Below are 19,177 nucleotides of genomic sequence, written 5' to 3'. Positions count from 1 at the left end.
ATTCAGTCTTAGTAGGAAGCTGAAATAGACTTATGTAATAGATAATCAGCTGGCTTATGGGCTGATGGGAAACATGCTTCAGTGGTTCATGTTTCATCACAGAAATATTGTTAAGATTCTTTCTAACTTGAAACTACACAAAAAAAAAAAAAAAAAAAAAATCAGCCACTGTAATTTTTGTGCTGGGGAAGGGGGGGTATTTTTTAAAGATGGACTTACAAATTCTGCGCTAATTCTTAGTACTTCAGATGTAGTACTTGTTTATAACATGTTTTATATAAAGTTAGAGACCAAGTTATTCAGATTCTCCATGTTGAAAAGATTTCCCTCTCTTCCTGCAGTTTGTTGAGAGAAAACAAAATTGTTACAGATCATCAGTAAGTATAGTAGAAAATTTCATTTTTCACTTGAGTTCAGAACACCATCAGATGACAACTCTTGTCACTTTGGTTAAAAGTATCAGTGTTCTTAAGCAGACCTGATTTAAATATGCATTTAGTTTAACATAGGTGTCACAGAAGCCAAGGCTTTTGTAGAATTTTTTTCAAAACCTTATTATGCACAAATTAATAATCTAGGAGTAACATGGCAACATCGTGTTTTTCCATGATGTGATACTTGTAATAGCAGGAATTGGAACTGTCCCAAGTACTTTCAGGCCAGAGTTAGCATGAAAAGTAGGAAAATAAGTGTTGCTAGCTGGCAAATTTTCTAGAGATGTTGGGTACTTGATTTTCAGGTTTTTGCAGGTACTGCTTTTCTGCAAAGCTTCATAGCAGTGAGAGTGTTATATAGTTGTGGGGTTTTTTTTGTTTTTTTTTTTCCATTTTAGTCTAATTTCTGGGTTCTTGTACTGGTGCATAAGAGAAAAACAGTGGAACAATCTACTATTTCTCTACTGATCTTTTTTTCTTCCCTTCTCTTCTTCAGCACACTGCTGTATGCAAAATAAAAGATACTGCAAAGGCTTTTATTTTCTTAAGAAAAAAATCACTGTAGGCAGTTATGTGATGCAGTCACATAAGCCTTTAAGTAAATAAGTTTTTCATAATGTTACTTGTACAGCAATTTAATGCAGCTGCTCTTCACAGGACATGTGAGTTTTTCCACATGAGTTATATTGCTTCATCATCTGCTATATAAAACACGTCTAATCTGATAAGACTTTTAAAAATTGTTACCACTTGTTATTGAACAATTAGAGGCCCTGGTAATAAGCCACTGTTAAGATATGAAAGTTGAAAACAAAAAATAGCCATTATGTGCATTTATTTAAAATAAAAATAGAATGAAGCATCTGTTTTCTCTTTTCTCTGGCTCCAGGAAACTGAAAGGAGAATCAAATGATGAAAATATATTATTAAACTACTTTAAGTAAATAGCAGTGGTTTGAAAAATGTGAGCACTGATAGTAAAACTTAGTAAATTATTTTGTGCTGGTAGGAAGCTTAAGCCTATGGCTTCATTGTAATTCTGTTCCTACTATTCCTCTCATTATCTCCATTAAGATTCATTGTTTTTCATCCTTTTTATGGTATGCGTTACTTTTTTTGCTCCCTCTATGAAACAGTCTTCTGTTGTAGTATGCCTAATTTCCTGCCCTTTTGGGCAACGAATCCAAAATCCCACTACTTCTATTGAAGCATCACATCTATAAGGATGAAGCGTAAGTGCCCTGTTACAGTTCATCCTCTTGGACAGTGGTAAGAGTACGTGTTTAGGAGTCTTGTTTTCCTGAAGATGCTAGTGGTCCTTGAATTGATCAATTACTTTATGTATCCATTATTCTCTGGTGCCATAAAAAGGTTGTTTTCACTGTCAAAGGAGTAAGGCCTATTGTTTTGGCTACAGATTTTCTCCTTTATTTTGCTAGTTGTTAATTGCTGAGGCTGTAGAGTGGCACCAGATATCCAAAATAATGTTTTAGCCTAGTCTTGTTTGTTGTTTTTTGTTGGTGTTTTTTTTTTTTTTAAATTTACAATGAATTCAACAAATCAACATTTACCCTTGTGAAAGTTTGCACTGTAAATGGATAGCAAATGTTGACTCTGTTCATTTGGGTGGGTCTTGAAGTAGATACGCTACAGTGCTTTTAAGTCTTTTAAAAATAATTTATTTACTTTTTAAAAATGAATGTAGTTTTTTGTATGGATTGAAAATAACTTACTAATTAATTACATCCTACTTCATTAGAACTAGTTTAGGCATTAAGGTTAAAACCATCTTGTTTAACAGCTGTGTCTGAGTAAAATGCAAGTACAGTGTAAATCATGTTCATTAATAGTAATTGGAAGTGTGTCTAAGAGCAGAGAAAAAGGATAAATTTCATAACTGATGGTGACACTGTTTTACCTGCTTGCAGATGGGACAAAAAATGAATGTTATTAACAAGTGGCTTTTGAATGAAGCAAAGATACTGCTTATAGTTTATATTTGGCAGAGATATTGACAATATTTAAGAAAAAGATTTGCAGGACATAAAGTGTAGAAATGCAGATCTATTCCTTCTTTGCATTGTCTTTGCTAGCTTCATGCCATTACAAAAACCTTCGCTCAGTACTAAGGTATTACTTGTGCTTCCAAGCCAAAGGGAAAATGTATGCCATCCTGCACAGCAGAGACAAGGATATAGCTGAAGTCTCTACTGTATGTTATGTTACCACTAGTGAAGCTAAGTACAGATGACTACAACTCTGGGAAATTGCCTGTTTTTGAATAGAGGGGAAAATAATTGAAACCAGCCATCAACCATAGAAATACCTCTATTATCTTTTATTATTTATTCCTGACTCATGAATTAATTAAATTTGTCAAGTTTTAGCCCATTAGTAAAAAAAGAAAACAAACAAACAAAAAAAAAACCAAACTTAGCTTGTATTTAAAGTTTTAGCATGTATTTAGTGTGTTCAGTGGGCCCAAACCGAGAGGAATGATGGATTTCTGCAAGTGTTTTAAGAGATTTTATTTCGGCCAGAATAATTTGCCCCATTGAATCAGTGTTGTGATTGAATATGACCAGTAGTCCTTATGTGGGAGAAGGTATCTGTGCTCATACTAAGGAGGGTCTTGTGCAGAAAACTAGCTTTCATTATGTTTCATTTGTTTTCAGTTTACACCTCTTAGCTCTTACGGTCCACTCAGCATGCGTTCTTGAAACCTGAGCTTATTAGAAATGTGTGCAAGAAGAGCCAAGTTCACGTTTAGCTGCTAAGATTTAAATGCAGCAGTGTTTGTAATCTCCTGTGCTGTATCTTACTGTTAATTTATAATTATTTAAAAGTTTGGCTAAGATACTTTTACAAGTTATCCAACAGTAACTGTAATATGCTACCAAGGTCACAAGGTCAATTTCAAGATAAAGCTTTACTTCAGCAAGCTGCAGCTATTGAATGACGTATTTAAGCCTAGGTTTACTTAGGCTGATATGTTTTAAAAGAAGTAATCTTGAACTGATGGGAATGCAGCAAGCTGTGGTAGTACAAGTTTTCTATTAGAATTATTCTAAAGCAAGTTTGTTTTTAACTTTCACTTTGGAGGAGAGCAATTAAGCCTGGAAATACAAACAGCAGCAATGAATTTTCTTTTTGTGATAAGTGCTCTTTCTTTTTAAAATATTGTGTAGGGCTCACTATCCTGGGACAAAAACAGTGCCAAATGCCTTACTGACTCAGAAGAAACTGTGGGCTTCGGAAGATTATAGTACTTTCAACGATGATGTAGGTGCAGGCTGTTGGGCTCGGATCCTAAACCAAAACTACGTGAATGGAAACATGACCTCGTAAGTATTGTGCATTGCTGATAGCTTTTAGGACTTCATTTGTAAGGATTATCTAAAGTACCACGTAACACATCCATCTGCTATGTTAAGACTGTAGATAAACTCTTTTCTCCGTCAGTCTGAATTCAGATAGTCTGAGATGTGAAGACTACTGTACTTAACCACTTGGAGAAAAAATTTTGTGGCAGCTGTAAGGCATTTCTGAGTTACAGTTTCATGTGGGCCTATACAACTGAGTTCAGATCTTTTAGTTTCTGATGATACTTTTCAAAGTAATTCTTCTTAAGAAGAACTAACATGAAAACCCAGGAGGAAAATAACAATGAAGTTAACCTAGCTGAATATTTCTCAGGGTCTCTAGCAGTTATTTGTCTTTAGTTAAAGGTAATAGGTGTAAGGATTTTATTATCTGTTGTTTTCTGTACAACATCTTTCTGAGGATCCATTCTAAAATTTGCTGTAATCTTTTGATGCCCTTATTATCTTCTGTATGTTTTCTTGCCAAATTGAAATATGGAAGAAAGTTATTGGGAAATTAGGTAAATCAGTTTTAGAATAGGACACATACTTTGTTTTCAGTGAAAAGCTAAAAATGAAAGCATCAATATTTAGGCAAAATCACTTGCAAGGCTTTTAGCTTTTATGTAACTTCATTTTGGGTTAATAAAGATAAATGTTTTTACCTGAAATACTTGAAACAAAGCACAGCAGCAAGCACCTGCATGCTCATAAAGGGAAATTCAAGTTGACTATCTTCTGTGAATCTTGTTTTGAGCAAATTTAAAGTTTTAACATATTGGCTATGTGAATTCCTATCACTCCTTTAGTATCTGTGGGGTTATTTCTGCCTTATTCCTGTTCTCTTCTTTTTACGAGCCCTTTGCAATTATATAAGCCCCATTTGATTAGCAATGTGGTAACCAGATCATATATTCAGAAATTATTATCAAAAAGATCAAAGTCTGTAAATTCAATACTGCTTTCATTTCAGCTTTTTACTGAAAATCAGCTCTTCCTAATGAAATGAATTTATTTATTAGCAAAAATATAAACCTCCTTTCCTTGAAGTTTGAGTTCCTTCCATTGTGGTTGTTTTATATTGAATTTTTGCAGAACTTTATCTTGAGGAAGCTGCTGAGTTGAAAATCTTGTTGAGGGTTTTTTTCTGAGCACATTTTTAGAGGAATTTATAATCTTTCCTGAAATGCATATATCCTGTGATAGATAAGTCTTAGGTAATAACTTCAGAACATGAGCCTTTTGTGCTCATCTGTGTACAAATGCGTTATTTCATGCCAGTTTTTGTTTCCTATAGAACTCCTTTCATAAACTGTATTTGCATACCTATGGCTGTGCAGACTTTAAGGTCCTAGCATGAGATTGCTTTGAAGAACAAATCAGAAGACCTAAGAAGAATTGACTGTGTCAGTGTCCCAATAAATTCTCAAAATAAATCCTGGAAGATGGCTGGTTAGGGTTATATTACATTCTTTATTTATGTGTGCAGAAAAGACTGTTAATGTTTCTCACTGGTGCTTAAAAAGCAAATAAATGCAAGCCCATCAAAAGATCACCACCAATCACAAAGCTAATAAAAAAAAAAATTGTGAAGCATCAGAACTTTTACTTTTTTTCTCCCTACTGATTTGGTTAGGAAGTATGAATGGAGTCTTTAATCCTCAGGTGCACATTTTCTTTAATGTGCAGCTTTTAATGGTGATACAGCCAGAGGATGTATTGGTTTTTTGTTGTTGTTGTTGTTTTTTAATGAAGTTCTCAACTCTGGAAACTGATTCTTTTTGTCTCTGCTGTGGATTTACCATCATTTTGCTTTTTTTGGAGGGGGCTCTGGAAGGGCTTGTTTGTATTCTCTCACCTTTTAACTGGGAAAATTCTTTTTGTGTTGAAATACTTCTTTATTTTATTTTATTATATTTTTTACTGTGAGCTAGGAAGCTGTTTTTTCACTGTGTGTTGGAGGAAAAAAACAGTAAATTCTTGTTTTAACTTGATCTAATGCTATCCATATTAATAATAAGCAAAACAAACCTTTCTTTTTTTTTTTTTCCAGAACTATTGCATGGAACTTAGTGGCAAGTTATTATGAAGAATTGCCCTTTGGTCGATGCGGTTTGATGACAGCACAAGAACCATGGAGTGGCCACTATAAAGTAGAAGCACCTATTTGGATTACAGGTTTAAAAAAAAAAAAAAAAGTTTCCATAACAGTATTGTGAGAGTCTTTTTTCTGTGTGTGTTATTTTTTGTACCACATTGAAGTGGTACAAAAACACTGAAGCTTCATGGAATGTCTTATAAACTCTTTAAAGAATTTAATTGCTTATTTCAATAGGAAGCAGAAAGATCTAAAAGGAGGCAAATTTGACCATTAGGTTATATGCAGAAATGAACTGCTGCTTTTTACAGCTATCACTATTAAACTATTTTGTTCTGAAGTGCCTGTAGAGGTTAGTGTACTTCCCTAGTTCTTTTTGCTTCACTTTTTTATTTTATCCTAAATTAGATATCTGATACCTTTCAATTTGAGAAAATAGAATGAAGAACATATATAGTCTTGTACTACTTGAGGTTCTTGGCCTCTGTAATTCATCATTTCTTTGCACGTAAGAAAATGGAAATACTTTTATTCTGTGTTGTCTGAAAACAGGGTGGCTACTCCGTAGTTCTTCTGTAGTCTTTACTGTCTTTGCCACAGAGCAGATGGCATATACTATGCCATTAAGGAAGATGGAGGCAAATGTCTAAATATTTATACTTCTGCTAGTTGCCCAGCATTAGGAAAAAAAATGGCTATAATGTCATCTGAAAAGTTTGGAATACCTGAGCTGGTTTTCTTTTTTCCATGTTGCTTAGTCATACGCTTATTATAATGTCATATACTTGGCAGTTACTTATGCTGAAAAAAACCCCTACCTCATGTAGTTGATTATTCCTGGAGGAAAAGCTCTTCTGTACTTTTTCTAACTTGATTGTTTTCTCTGCCACAGAACAGATGTTTTAAAATGTGTTTTGGTTTAATTTTATAAGCTTTCATATAGGTAGAATTTGCTTTGAAATCCCGTTACTTCATTTTGGGAATTTTCATATATTAAATTATAGTTATCTTTATTAAGATTTAATTACTTTCTTATGATTTTCTGTTCCATCTCAGCGCACACAACACAATTTACACAACCAGGATGGTCCTACTTGCAGGTGGATGGACACTTAGAAGGAGGTGGAAGCTTTGTAGCTCTGACAGACGGCCTAGGAAACCTTACAATAATAATTGAAACTATGGTAATGTACATCAACAGAAGTAGAATAAATAAAGGAAATATTTTGTTACAAAGTGCCTGCTTCAATTTATGCCATGTCTGTAAATATCCTCTATAATGCTTCTGTAGCTTCATTACTGAGACCACCAGAAGTACTTTTTTTCTATCTAAACATTGTATAATCATTATATCACAAACTTATTTGATGACACTCTATGTGAGAGATTGAAACTGTGTTTTTTTTTTTAAAGCTGAGTTAAAAATATTATAGTTTGTGCAATAGTAATCATCATTAAGATAGTGAAATAAATATTTACAAATTAATCCTGTGTTGCTTTTTATAGTTAGTACTATGTTTTTCTTGAACACTGTCATCTGATAGATTCCAGTAATGTATATTCCTTTCGTTCTTTCCTTTCTTCAGACACACAATCACTCTAAATGTATCAGACCTCCACTGCCTCACTTCCGAGTTTCACCTCAGCGAGCAACTTTCTACCTCAGAGGGTCTTTTGTAAGTAGGCATTAAATACATTTGGTCTCTTCTGTAATGTGAATTGCACTGCATCTTGTGTGTACACACAAACTATGACAAGATGTTAAGATACCAGAATTGTTCATCTCCTGTGCTAGAGGTTATATGCCTGCTGAACTTTTAAATGTTCTTCTTTGCTTTTTACCATAAGACACAATGTCAAAACTGAATTTGTATTATTACTACCTTCCAATATATTTGTGTATATTGAAGAAAAAAGTTGCTGGAACAGAGATACAATTTGGTTTGTCATTAGGATTTATTCTGCAGCTACTGCTCTGAAGTGCTGATACAGTTTGGCTGGCATGGTCGTGACCTAGTTGCTTTCCAGGGAAAGCAACTAGGTGATGCAGCTGACTATATGACACAGGTTTTGTTGTTCTGTCCCAGCAAAAGATATTCTGAAAAATCTCCATGTTTTGTATTAGAATATTCTGTTCATATTAGTAGTATTACTGTGTTATTAGGATAATAGCTTACTGATATATGTAGATTGCTCTGAAAGTAAAGTCTCCTATTTATTTCCATGGAAACCACAACATACAAAACAAAGAGCACGACAACAGAACACAACTCAATAGAGCAAATTCTCAGCTTCAGAACACTATTTTGCAACGTAGTCATCACCATTAGCTATACATTTCTATCAGCTGTGATCAACAGATTTCATGCTGTGCTTGTAATAATCTGCATGGTTCTCTGGGTGACTTGTCTTTCATGTTGCTGCTGCTGAAATGTACCATCCACCACCTCACTGTGCTCACATCAACTGTTTGGTGTACCCATAAGCATTCAGCAAGCATCAGTGGGCCAGTGTAATATAGTAGGAAGCATTACTTTTGAATCAGCCCTTGCATAGTTAAGAAAAGGTAAGGTTTGTAATGGCTATCTGAGTTAATTGGTGGCTGCTGATGAGGTCAGCAATTCTAAAATAACAAAAGTTAGACACTGATAGTTTTCAAAGCCAAAGTAAAATTGTTGTTGTGTTGGTTTCTTTTTTAATTTAATGCTATGTTTCGTTGTAGTATTTCCTGAAAACTCTTCAGGTGTGGCACTCTAGGCTTGGTTTTGAATCTGCAAACTCTAGTCTTTTTGAGCAACTTCATCCTGTAAAGGTAAGTTGATTAGTTTTAATACTCTATTGTAACTTCTTTGAATTGGTATTGCAAAATAAAATTAAAATAAAATTACTTCAATTTACAAAATATTTGCAAAGTAAGAAATAAATAAATCCCACACATCAAAATAATCTAAGGTAACTTTTCAGAGAAGCTTTATGGTCTTCAGTGTGAATTCATGAAGATAAGCGTTCATTAGGCTGGTAGTACAAATTGTTTTGTAGGTCTGAAACATTGCAGCATTTCAATAGGTATGTGCTTTGAGAGTAATGATTTAATTGGTTCTAGTGTGATAATGAGGACTGTGGATGTCCTTTTTTCAGTTTTTGGGCCCACTTTACTACATTTTCAACCTATACATTTGAATTACAGTGAAATGTTTGCATAGTGTACCTCAGCGTTGTTTGTTGTGCTTATGCTAACTTATACTCTGAGTGTTAAAAGTAGTCAGGTTTAGCAATTTTGTTCCTGCTACAGAAGGATTTGCAGGATGATATCTATAGTATTTATGTGGCCTAAAGGTTATAACCTTCCAACTTTCTGGCCTCTCTACCTGTATTCTTTTCCAAGACTTTGGGAATTATGTGCTCACTGGGTGCGTTTATAATAAATATTTTTTAGAAGAGAACCTTTGAGTTTTTTTTTTTGTACTACCCTAAATATGAGAATGTGAGAATGCAGGATATTCAACACAAACTGATTTCTGTTAAAGCACCATTTCTCAAAAACAGAGCATTGTATGTACTGTGACTTAAATCTTGCCCGCGAAGGAGTATTCTAGTATACTCTCTGTAGTTTCAGGTGTATGTTTTCCCCCATTCCTGGGACTGCTGCACTTCTATGCTTTAACTGTATACTTCAGGCGTGCTTTATTAGCTCTCTTTGACTAAAGTTTTACTAGCTGTATACAAACTTACCTGGAAACAGTAAAAACTTGAGGGTATTAGATGTTGAGGCAATTTTTGCCTTAAATTGAACTTTAGAGGATATCCTTGAACTCAGAAGCTTGGATTTTTTTTATGTTGCAATTTGATTTTTGCGACTTGAACTTTCTTTTAATTCCAGATCTGGAGGGGAAGTTTTTCTTTGGACCTAGATGTGGATGAAGTCTATACTTTAACTACACTTAAGACAGGACGGAAGTGTAGCTGCCCAGAGCCTCCACCACCTCAACCCTTTCCTTCAAATTACAAAGATGACTTTAATATTCGTAAGTCAGAAATCTCTTATCAAAAGCTTAATTCTCATACAGATATAATCTCACTGTAGAAAGGCCATAACAGCTGTGGTATTTGAGTCATCTGATGTAGAATACATGAAGTAATTTGAATGTTTCATTATTTTTCTCTGATAATTTGTGTATGTATACCTCAGTTCCAAGACAGCTAATTTTATTCTAGCTCTTAACTAAGTGACTGCTACAGTTTTAAAATTCTTGATGCGAAGTTATATCTCGAATGTAGTGAACTACTTTTTTAAGGGAATGTAAAAAGAATTGAACACCTCCCCTTTGAGGATAGGCTGAGAGAGCTGGGGCTCTTCAGCCTTGAAGAGAGATTGTCTCTGGAGACCTGATAGCAGCCTTTCAGTATTTAAAGGAGGTCTATTACAAGGAAAGAGACAGACTCTTTATCGTGATCTGTGGTGACAGGATTTGGAGAAATGGTTTCAAACTAAGAGAGGGAAGATTTAGACTGGATACCAAGAAACCTGGAGATCCTCAAAGTCAGGTTGGACCAGGCTCTGCGCAACCTGTTCTAGCTGTAAGTGTCCTTGTTTTTTTTGCAGGGCAGCTTGACTAGATGACCTTTAAAAGGTCACTTCCAGCTCAAACTCCAGCCCAAACAATTCCACGATTACATTAAAAGGAAAAAAAAAAAAAAAAGAAACTTTGTATATTTACAAAAATGTTCCTGCTTCTAACTTCTAAAACTTGATTTTGCATATTTTTCTACTATAAAAGACTACTTTAATACAATAAGGCAGAAGCCTGGAGGGTAGCTTCAGAGGAAATCTCTGACATCAAGGTCCACAAAAGAAAAATAAATGTTTTGGTGCTGACATTTTATTCTCTGAACAGGTAATCCACCTTTCAGCGAAGCTCCAAATTTTGCAGATCAGACGGGTGTGTTTGAGTACTTCGTAAATGGCTCTGACCCAGGAGATCATGTTTTCACACTCCGACAGGTGGTGATTCAGCGACCCATCACTTGGGTTTCTGATGCAGACCAGACAATCAGCATCATAGGAAACTTTCAGTGGTATGTAAATACTACTTTTTGTTGACAGCTGAGGAAATGGTGTCCTTAATAGTTTGAATTATTATTTGTTGGTCTTTTTCATTTCTCTTATTTCTCTATATTTCTCCTGCACTGAATGTTTTTTTACCTTCAAACAGTCTGTAGTCATGTAGAAATGATGATTAAAGGGACTTAAGTTCTTGAGCCCTGTGTGGTGCTATTACCATCACTATTAAAAGGTCAGATCAACAAGACCTTATTTAAACAAGTCTTCAAAACATCCAAAGATGAAGATTTCGTTTCATCTCCTAGTGGTCCACTGCCTTGGGAAAAGATTTCTTAGACTCCTATGGGGCACATTTGTTCAAGCTACTTTTGGGAATAATTATGTGAGATGGCTCACTAGAAAGACTAAGTTAAAATAGCACTAACAAAAAAGCAGGATCTGAATTTTGAAGTGTGCACAGATTTTTTTTTTTTTTCCCCCACTGTTTTTAAAGGAGACAAAAAGTTGATTCAATATATTTTACTTGATTTTGAATTGTTGCTTGATCATTACTAATTTGATCTATCTCATGTTGTGGTAGTTTGGGAGTTAATTCTGTTATATTTGTTGCAGACTGCCATCTTCTGAGCAGTTCCTAGAATTGTGTATATTTAATTTACCTACTGCTTAGAACAGTTGTATTCTTGAGTAGATGTAGCAAAGATTTACTAGAGTACAGTTATCATTCATTCTAGGAGCTATAGTGGTGATAATTTTGAATGAAGCAGTATATCTTTCAAGCTATGGCAGGGGAGATTCAGGCTGGACATGAGGAAGTATTACTTTTCAGAAAGGGTGGTCAGGCACTGGAATGGACTGCCCAGGGAGGTGGTGGAATCACCGAGCCTGGGGGTGTTCAAGGAAAGGCTGGATGTTGTGTTGAGGGACATGGTTTAGTGGGAGCTATTGGGAATAGGTGAATGGTTGGACAGGATGATCTTTTAGGTCTTTTCCAACCTTGGTGATTCTATGATCTTAGCATAATATATAAATTTAAAAAGTATTTGGATAAGAACCTGTTGAATAATTGGCTTAGTAACAGTAATTAATAAACTTAAGCATTAAGTTTGATTAATTTTTTTATGACTTGGAAGAGACTTTAATTCTTTTTAGAGAACGTATCAAATAACTGTTTTGTCTGTTTTTTTTCACTGTTATCAGATCAATGATGCTTTTTTAGAACATGTATTATGATTCTTATTTCTGGCCTTGACAAGTTATTGAATCATTTTGCTTTGAAGCCTATAAGCACACCACTGTCTTGTAGCTGAAGGTTGTTTTTGAGTTTCTAGATGTGTACTTTTGCAGTCCTGTATTAAAGCTTCGTGTTTTCCCCTATAACCAGCTTCCCCTCATTGAGCCAGTCATATCTCATGATCTGTGTAACAGATAGTACACTTAAATAACTGCAGTGAAATCTCCAGAAACTTCCCACTTCATTTTGGTTCTATTTTTTTTCTGGATTAGTGTCTTTTCAAAATAAAGCTTGTTTCTTGAATATTCAACTGATTATTGAAGCTTTACTCACCTCTTAACTTTTATAAGGAAAGTTTTCAAGTTCAGGTCCAGTTTGCCTGATCTTTCCTTGGGTACATGTTTTCAACTACTAATGCACAATATAAAAATATTAAACTAAATTTGCTCTGGATTTCTGAGATGTTTTCATTTCAGTTATCAATAGCAATTCTTTGATTTCACTCAAGAGTTTAGTTGGTTTTAATTCGGATTTTAATTTTGTGAAAGTTTATGTAGCTACTCTTGAAATTTTTTGTTTTGCTCTGATGAAGCATGAAGCTAGGTTCAAACCTAGCTGCATGCTGTAATTATTGATATTTAATACGCTTTGCTCCCAGTGTCATTATAATATTGTGAAAAATGTGGGAGTCTTGTGTTTAATACAAAGGAAGATAAGAAAGGTCTTAAATGACTTGTCTAATGAAAATGTATCCAATAAACTGATGCTTAAGCAGTAAGAAAAAATCTTATTCAATTCTGATGCAAGAGATGGAGGAGAAGACTACCATAAATACATATTATTGATTTATCTGTAAGCTGAGTTTATACAGGAGTTTTTCACACATTTAAAAAAACAAAACCTATGTATAGTTGGAAACTTTCTTTATATATGACCTTTTGACTATCCATACTAGCAACAGTTCATCACAAGTAACTTAAGATAAGGAATGTAGGTACTGAATTTCTTGAGCAAGCATTAATAGGATTGGTTAATTTTTACTTGTGAGAGGCTTGTACTGCAGTCTGAGGAGTGGAGGGGTATTAAGTAAATTTTCTAAGTGCTATCAAATTATTCTGGTATTTCTTTGCCTGATGGTAGGTTATTTTCCTTAACAGTTGTAATTAAATGTATAACGTGGTACTTTACAGTTGAGATGAAGTATTACCTCAGGAAAAAAATCAAATAATTTCAGCCTGTTAAAACACACTGTTTCTCTTACAGGGTAAATCTGACAGTCACTTGTGACATCTACATAGAAAAGCCACTTGATGGGGGTGTGTTCATTGCTGGAAGAGTAGACAATGGTGGGATATATGTTCGTCGTACCAAAGGAGTTTTCTTCTGGGTTTATGCAGATGGCACCTACAGAGTCACTGGTGACCTAGGTAAGAAGCCCTTTCCTAAACTGGATGCTGATAGATGGACGTATTGCACTGATAGCCTTGATAGAAATGATGAACATTCTGGTTTTGTTACTCAGCTGCAATCACTATGAATTTGATTCATTGTGCTGTAACAGTGGTTGCATTTTGTATATGGCTAGATCATCTGAAGGTTACTGGCTGCTCTACTTCTCATTCTCAGCTTTCTGGATATCCATCCTTTCAAATATTTCCAGAATCACAGAGCTGTAGGGGTTAGAAGGGACCTCGGGAGATCATTTAGTCCAACTCTCCTGCTAAGAGGCTCCCTAGAGCAGGTTTCACAGGAAAATGTCCAGGAGGGTTTTGAATATCTTAAGAGGAGACTCTACAACTGCTCTGGGCAGCCTGTCCCAGTGCTCTGTAACCCTTGAAGTAAAGTTTTTCCTCGTTCGTGTGAAACTTTCTACATTCTGGTTTGTGCCAATTTCTCCCTTGTTCTGTCCCTGGGCACCACGAAAAAACAACATGGCCCCAGCCTCTTAATGCTCTCTTTAGATATGTATAAGTCTTGGTAAGATCCCTGCTCATTTTCTACTTCTTCTCTATGGGTAGGCAGAGTACGTGTAGCTTGGGAATTCTATTACCTTCTCTTAACACACTGATTCCAGGGGAACCTCATGTTTAAATCCACAACAACTTAAGTTTCACCTGGGTGTAATAAATATATATATTTATTGTATATACATGCATACACTTGGGTTTAGAATGAACTGCACTGTTTATTTCTTGAGACATGTCAGCATTGCCTAGTAGAAAATAACTTTTTTCCGTGCTGAAATGAGGGGAATGTGATTAATGACTTCATTATTTCAGATGGGCATGCTTGTTAGGCCATAAGGTATTTTTTTCCTCCATAGCTATTTTTCATCATCTTTATATTTTTCTAAGAAGGTGTCTGTGTGGTAAATTACCTCGCAGCTGAAACTGCCAACTGAATAATTGAAGATTCTTCTTCTAGTGCTTAGTTGTTTTGTGTTTTTTCCCCGAGTCTCTCTCCTGATTTTAGCTTTGATTAAATTTTGACTAGAACTAAACAATGTTACATTGTGGCATCTCAAAACCTCTGAATTTAAAATCTTCTAATACATAAAAAAAGTTTAGTAGAGTAAGTGGTGTGCTAGCTACTGTCACACTTGGTTAACCTGTACTCCCAAAAGATGAAATCTTCAGTGGGGAAAAAAGCTCCTAACAGAACAGTAAACTACACCTCTGTAGTAAGATGGTGGTCCTGAACATGTCTGAAAATGAAATGCTTTCCTTTTGCTAGCTTGATGCTATCTGGCAGTCTAAGCAAAAGTTAAATGACACTTTGCTAACCTAGAGCATGTTTTGCAGCTGGAGAAGAAATATTAATGAAAGGGCTTTCTGGTGTCCGACATAATGCTTGGCACACACTTACTCTCAACATCCAGGTAAGAGCATGGTCAAGAAGCTGGAAAATCTGCTATGAAAATTCCATTCCTAAATGGTTTAGACAAAAGCATGCTATTTTACTGTTTGCATGAGGTGATCCTGTATAAAACATTGATATATATTTTTAATATAAACAAAGACTAAAATACCACTCATTCTATTTCCTGTATTTTTGAAGAGATCTTGAGAAAATGGAGAGGGTATAGAAAGTAACTGGAAAAGAATGATTATGACCTGGCTACCTGTTCTGAAGATTCTTGGTGAACTACTTAACTGTTTTATAAGTCTGACTCCAATTATCTTTGCATGTTAAGGCCCTGTGTATGATGCCTCTTAAGGACTTGGATCTAGGGAACTTGAATGAACTGCCATTTTGCTTTCCTGTGCTGAGAAAGCGTGGGCATTGTTTTGATGTGAAAAATGGCCTATTGTTGATTAGAAGCCTACTCAAAGTGTGGGATCTTCGTGTGGTGTTTCTGCATTTTTTTATCATAGTGAGAAGAGTGATACCAAACTTTAAATATACCTGTGCAATTTATCTGGACATGACATTGTTGCAAATAAAGGGCTTTAAATTCCTCAGCTGGGTGCCTAACCCCCTTGGCTAATACAACCTTTGCAACTGCAAGAGATGTAAAATAATTGGGAAGCTTAAATCCCCTCTGAAGATATCTTGTACTGTAACAAACTCTGTAAAATTCTGTGCTAAGTCTCTAACAGATAAACTGTCTATGAACATTAGAAGCTGTTTGGCTTGGTGTTTTTTTGCTTTTTCTGCTTTTGTATTGATAGACAAAGGAATGCTTTTATCTGAGGCATTCACAAATGTTTGTATAGCCACACTTATGACAGTAATTGCTATCTGTAAAATGAAGTTTGAGACTTGCTAGCCTGAACGGAGTACTAAAAATGAGTGTAAATTATCTAAAACAGAAAACAATGATGTTGGTCTTCAAATCATGATGCTATAGAGTTGCATGTACCAAAAATGCCTTTGATGTAATAAAAGAACTGTAGAGGAGGCTTTTTGAAAAACAGTCTGTTTTTACATATATTTGTAATTTTTATAGATTCAGTACAGGTAAACTAGAATGTTCCCCCCCTTCAATTTAATATTGGCAAGATAAATTTTAACTGTTCTGAACATTAATGGTAACATTCTACTTAAAAGTTCCTAAATCCCTTTCTCTCCTTGGTTTGATGACTAAAATACATAATTCTTTTATTTTGACCTATGTCTAATTCTGCAGAATTAATGCCAGGTGTGTCATGGAATAGAACTGTTTGTAGTTCCAGGTAGTTCTACTTTTGTTAAACACCTCAAAACAGGTGAGCATTTGAAGGAATATGATACAGATGCAAGAGGAAAAACAGTTTACCTTTGAGATTCTGCACTGAGTTTGCAAGCTGAGAGTTTGGGAAAGATAAATCTTTTATATACACTATATAAAAGCCTGTTAGATCTGTTTCACAGAGCTGATAGGCACTGGATGAGCAATATTTTGAAGCGCCTCTGCATGGAAAGCATATGAAGTGTAGTTGAAAATTCCCTGGACATCTTTTTGACTTGCCTCGTCTGCCATACAGATTGTCTTGGTGTGAATACACTTGATCACTGGATTTCACAAAACAAACTCTTTCCCTTTTTTCTGCCAGGGCACTTCTGCCTCAGGACTGTTAAATGGTTATCCGCTCTGGGAGAACGTCACCATTTCTCAACCAAGTAATGGCTGGGCTGCTATTGGAACTCGCTCGTTTGAGTTTGCGCAGTTTGACAACTTCCATGTTGAAGCTAGATGAGGTAGCTTTTGCATTTGGAGAATGTCATCATCATACTTTGAAGAAGAGTCAGCTCAAACTTTGGGGACAGCTTAACACTGACACTGATCTGTTGGCAAAGAATCTGAATTCTCACCCTGTTATTTTATAAAGCTTTACATTACTAGTTACCAGTGTAAGTTTCATCCCCTGGTTGCTATGGAATTTTTACTCTTAGAATTCTGGGGGTAAATTTTAGTTCAAGGTAACGATGAAAACAAAATCATAAATCCTTTTATTCAAAAATGATCAGATCTTAACTTCCTATCTCATTTTCAAGCCAAATTTGAAAGTTAACAGAAGATAAGTGCCTCTCAAGCTGCTTTTTTTTTTTTTAACACTAACGTGACTGTGTCCATTCCTTTCACTGTAAGAATTAAATACCAATAAGCCTAATGATCTACTGGCCCCATGCAGCTGTACTATAATTACTTTCAGATTTCATTTGGATGAAGAACCTGTTTTTTCCTGTATTAAGAAAAACAATGTTTCGTCTATTTATGCTACAGTCTGAGTCTCAAACATTACAATGCTAAAGGTGTGTTTGATTACAACTTCCAACATTTATCTCTAGCCTTATAAATATTTCTTTTGAGCAGAAGGGAAATCTCTTATGGGTGATTAGGCAATGCAGGATGTGCCTTAAGTTTCAACTACCTCCTTTTTTAAAAAAGAAAAAAAGGGTTGAAATAGATTAAAAGATTAATAATCAATTAATTATTGATAGCCTTTATGGAATGATGTTTTTTGTTGTTGTTGTTTGGGTTTTGTTTGTTTGTTTTGGTGGTTTATTTTTGTTTTGCATTGTACAAGAATAAAAAATGGGTCCTGGGTACTTAATTTATGCCAGGCTAAATGTGGAAAAACTGTCTTTTAGAAGCTTGAGCATCCTTCTCTCGTTTGTGATAGATCTAAAACTTTGAGCGGAAATTGAAGTATATAAAAATGTTACTCAGATGGTTGTTTTTGTAGCACAGAGAAGGTATGGGTACTATCATGTCCTTGCATAAAAGGAAATGAAAAATATATGTATCTTAAGTCCTTGAAGTCTAATCATAAGGTGACAGCAGATGGATACAGATGGAATTGCTTGGTGTATCAGGCTGCACTACTGTCCAACAGTATCCCTACTCCTAGGCTGCATGGAGTAAAGTTCAGATTGAATTCTGGATCCTTCAGAAAAGAGGGATTCTCTTTTGTTGCTACTTCGCTGTTTTTTGAAGTTACTGTGCTATCAAAAAAAACCATCCAGATTGTAGTGAGATAGCAAACGCTGTCTTCATGAGTTGGCTTCTGAATTTTTCTGTTGGTCATTTTTGAATGAAAATGATGTCTATTCCATAACAAAATGTATCCCATGTCTGCATCCTTTTTCTAACTGGCGAACAAGAAGTTCTGGAGGTGTGATGGGGCACTAATATTTGTATGAGGCTCTCTGTAGCATGCATTATCTCATCTTTGAGAAACAGATTTGCAATATACTTCAACTTATACTAAATATTACTCTGATCCATTTTATTCTGAAAGCTAATTTCAGTGAGGATTGACTTTGCTCTTTGATATTTTCAGCTAAGGTAGAGTTAATGCAACACAAATTATTACTAGACTTTTTTTAAGAAGGTTATCTTCCAAGTCAAGTTTTGGAGAGATCTCAATTTCCTAAGTAGAGATGAGTGTTTTATTTCTTTCAACAATTAACACTGATACCACTATTAATTGGTTATGAATCATTCATAAGTGCAGATTTCACACAAGCAGTAACCTTGAAGAATGATCTAAATGACTGAACTTTAAAACTCTTGTAGAGGACTTTCAAATATTAACTGTTTATTTAACTGTGTAAAAAATGAAAGCCAGCTTTCCAGTTGTTGCATTTTGATAGTCACAGTGTGGGTGCAAATCTGTTCATTATTTGCTTGATTTCAGAAGGGATGTCACTGGGATCCAGATGTGAAGGAATTTAACTTAAGGTCCTTATATTCAAGTAATATGAATACAGAAGAATAAGTTCTCAGAATAAACTTGTTTCAGCTGTGATGATTTTTCCTAGTAGCACGTTTCTTAAAGAGTTCATGTTAGCTTGTGTGGGCTGCAAGCAGTGTCGTATAAGAGAGGTTAGCAAAGATGCAGTTTATCCAAAGGAGTTGTCCAGTTGGTCTTTTTTACTACCCTTTAATGCACTAATGTAATAAACTACTGTCATATTGTGTACTAAGCACAATGTATTTTGTCACTGAAAATATTGATTATTTTTTCTAATCTTAACTTATTAATGTTAGAGGATTAAACT

The 19,177-nt window shown here is 35.0% G+C and overlaps 1 protein-coding gene across 2 annotated transcripts in view; it reads left to right on the top strand.

Moving 5' to 3' along the window:
• Positions 1–17,552, top strand: part of GALC (galactosylceramidase) — a 37,273-nt gene extending 19,721 nt beyond the window's left edge. For both annotated transcript variants that reach the window (XM_048948536.1, XM_048948538.1), the window contains exons 8-17: positions 3,623–3,778; positions 5,850–5,974; positions 6,951–7,078; positions 7,481–7,570; positions 8,617–8,706; positions 9,775–9,919; positions 10,790–10,970; positions 13,454–13,617; positions 14,992–15,068; positions 16,726–17,552. In XM_048948536.1, the coding sequence (XP_048804493.1) occupies positions 3,623–3,778; positions 5,850–5,974; positions 6,951–7,078; positions 7,481–7,570; positions 8,617–8,706; positions 9,775–9,919; positions 10,790–10,970; positions 13,454–13,617; positions 14,992–15,068; positions 16,726–16,869 (1,300 nt within the window). In that variant the 3' untranslated portion in view covers positions 16,870–17,552. The remainder of the gene's footprint in view (positions 1–3,622; positions 3,779–5,849; positions 5,975–6,950; positions 7,079–7,480; positions 7,571–8,616; positions 8,707–9,774; positions 9,920–10,789; positions 10,971–13,453; positions 13,618–14,991; positions 15,069–16,725) is intronic.
• The last annotated feature ends 1,625 nt before the right edge of the window (positions 17,553–19,177 follow it).

This window comes from Lagopus muta, chromosome 6, assembly GCF_023343835.1.
Source record: "Lagopus muta isolate bLagMut1 chromosome 6, bLagMut1 primary, whole genome shotgun sequence".
Classification (NCBI taxonomy): domain Eukaryota; kingdom Metazoa; phylum Chordata; class Aves; order Galliformes; family Phasianidae; genus Lagopus; species Lagopus muta.
The sequence above is the reverse complement of the archived record's forward strand: the minus strand, read 5'-3'. Positions and strand labels throughout refer to the sequence as shown.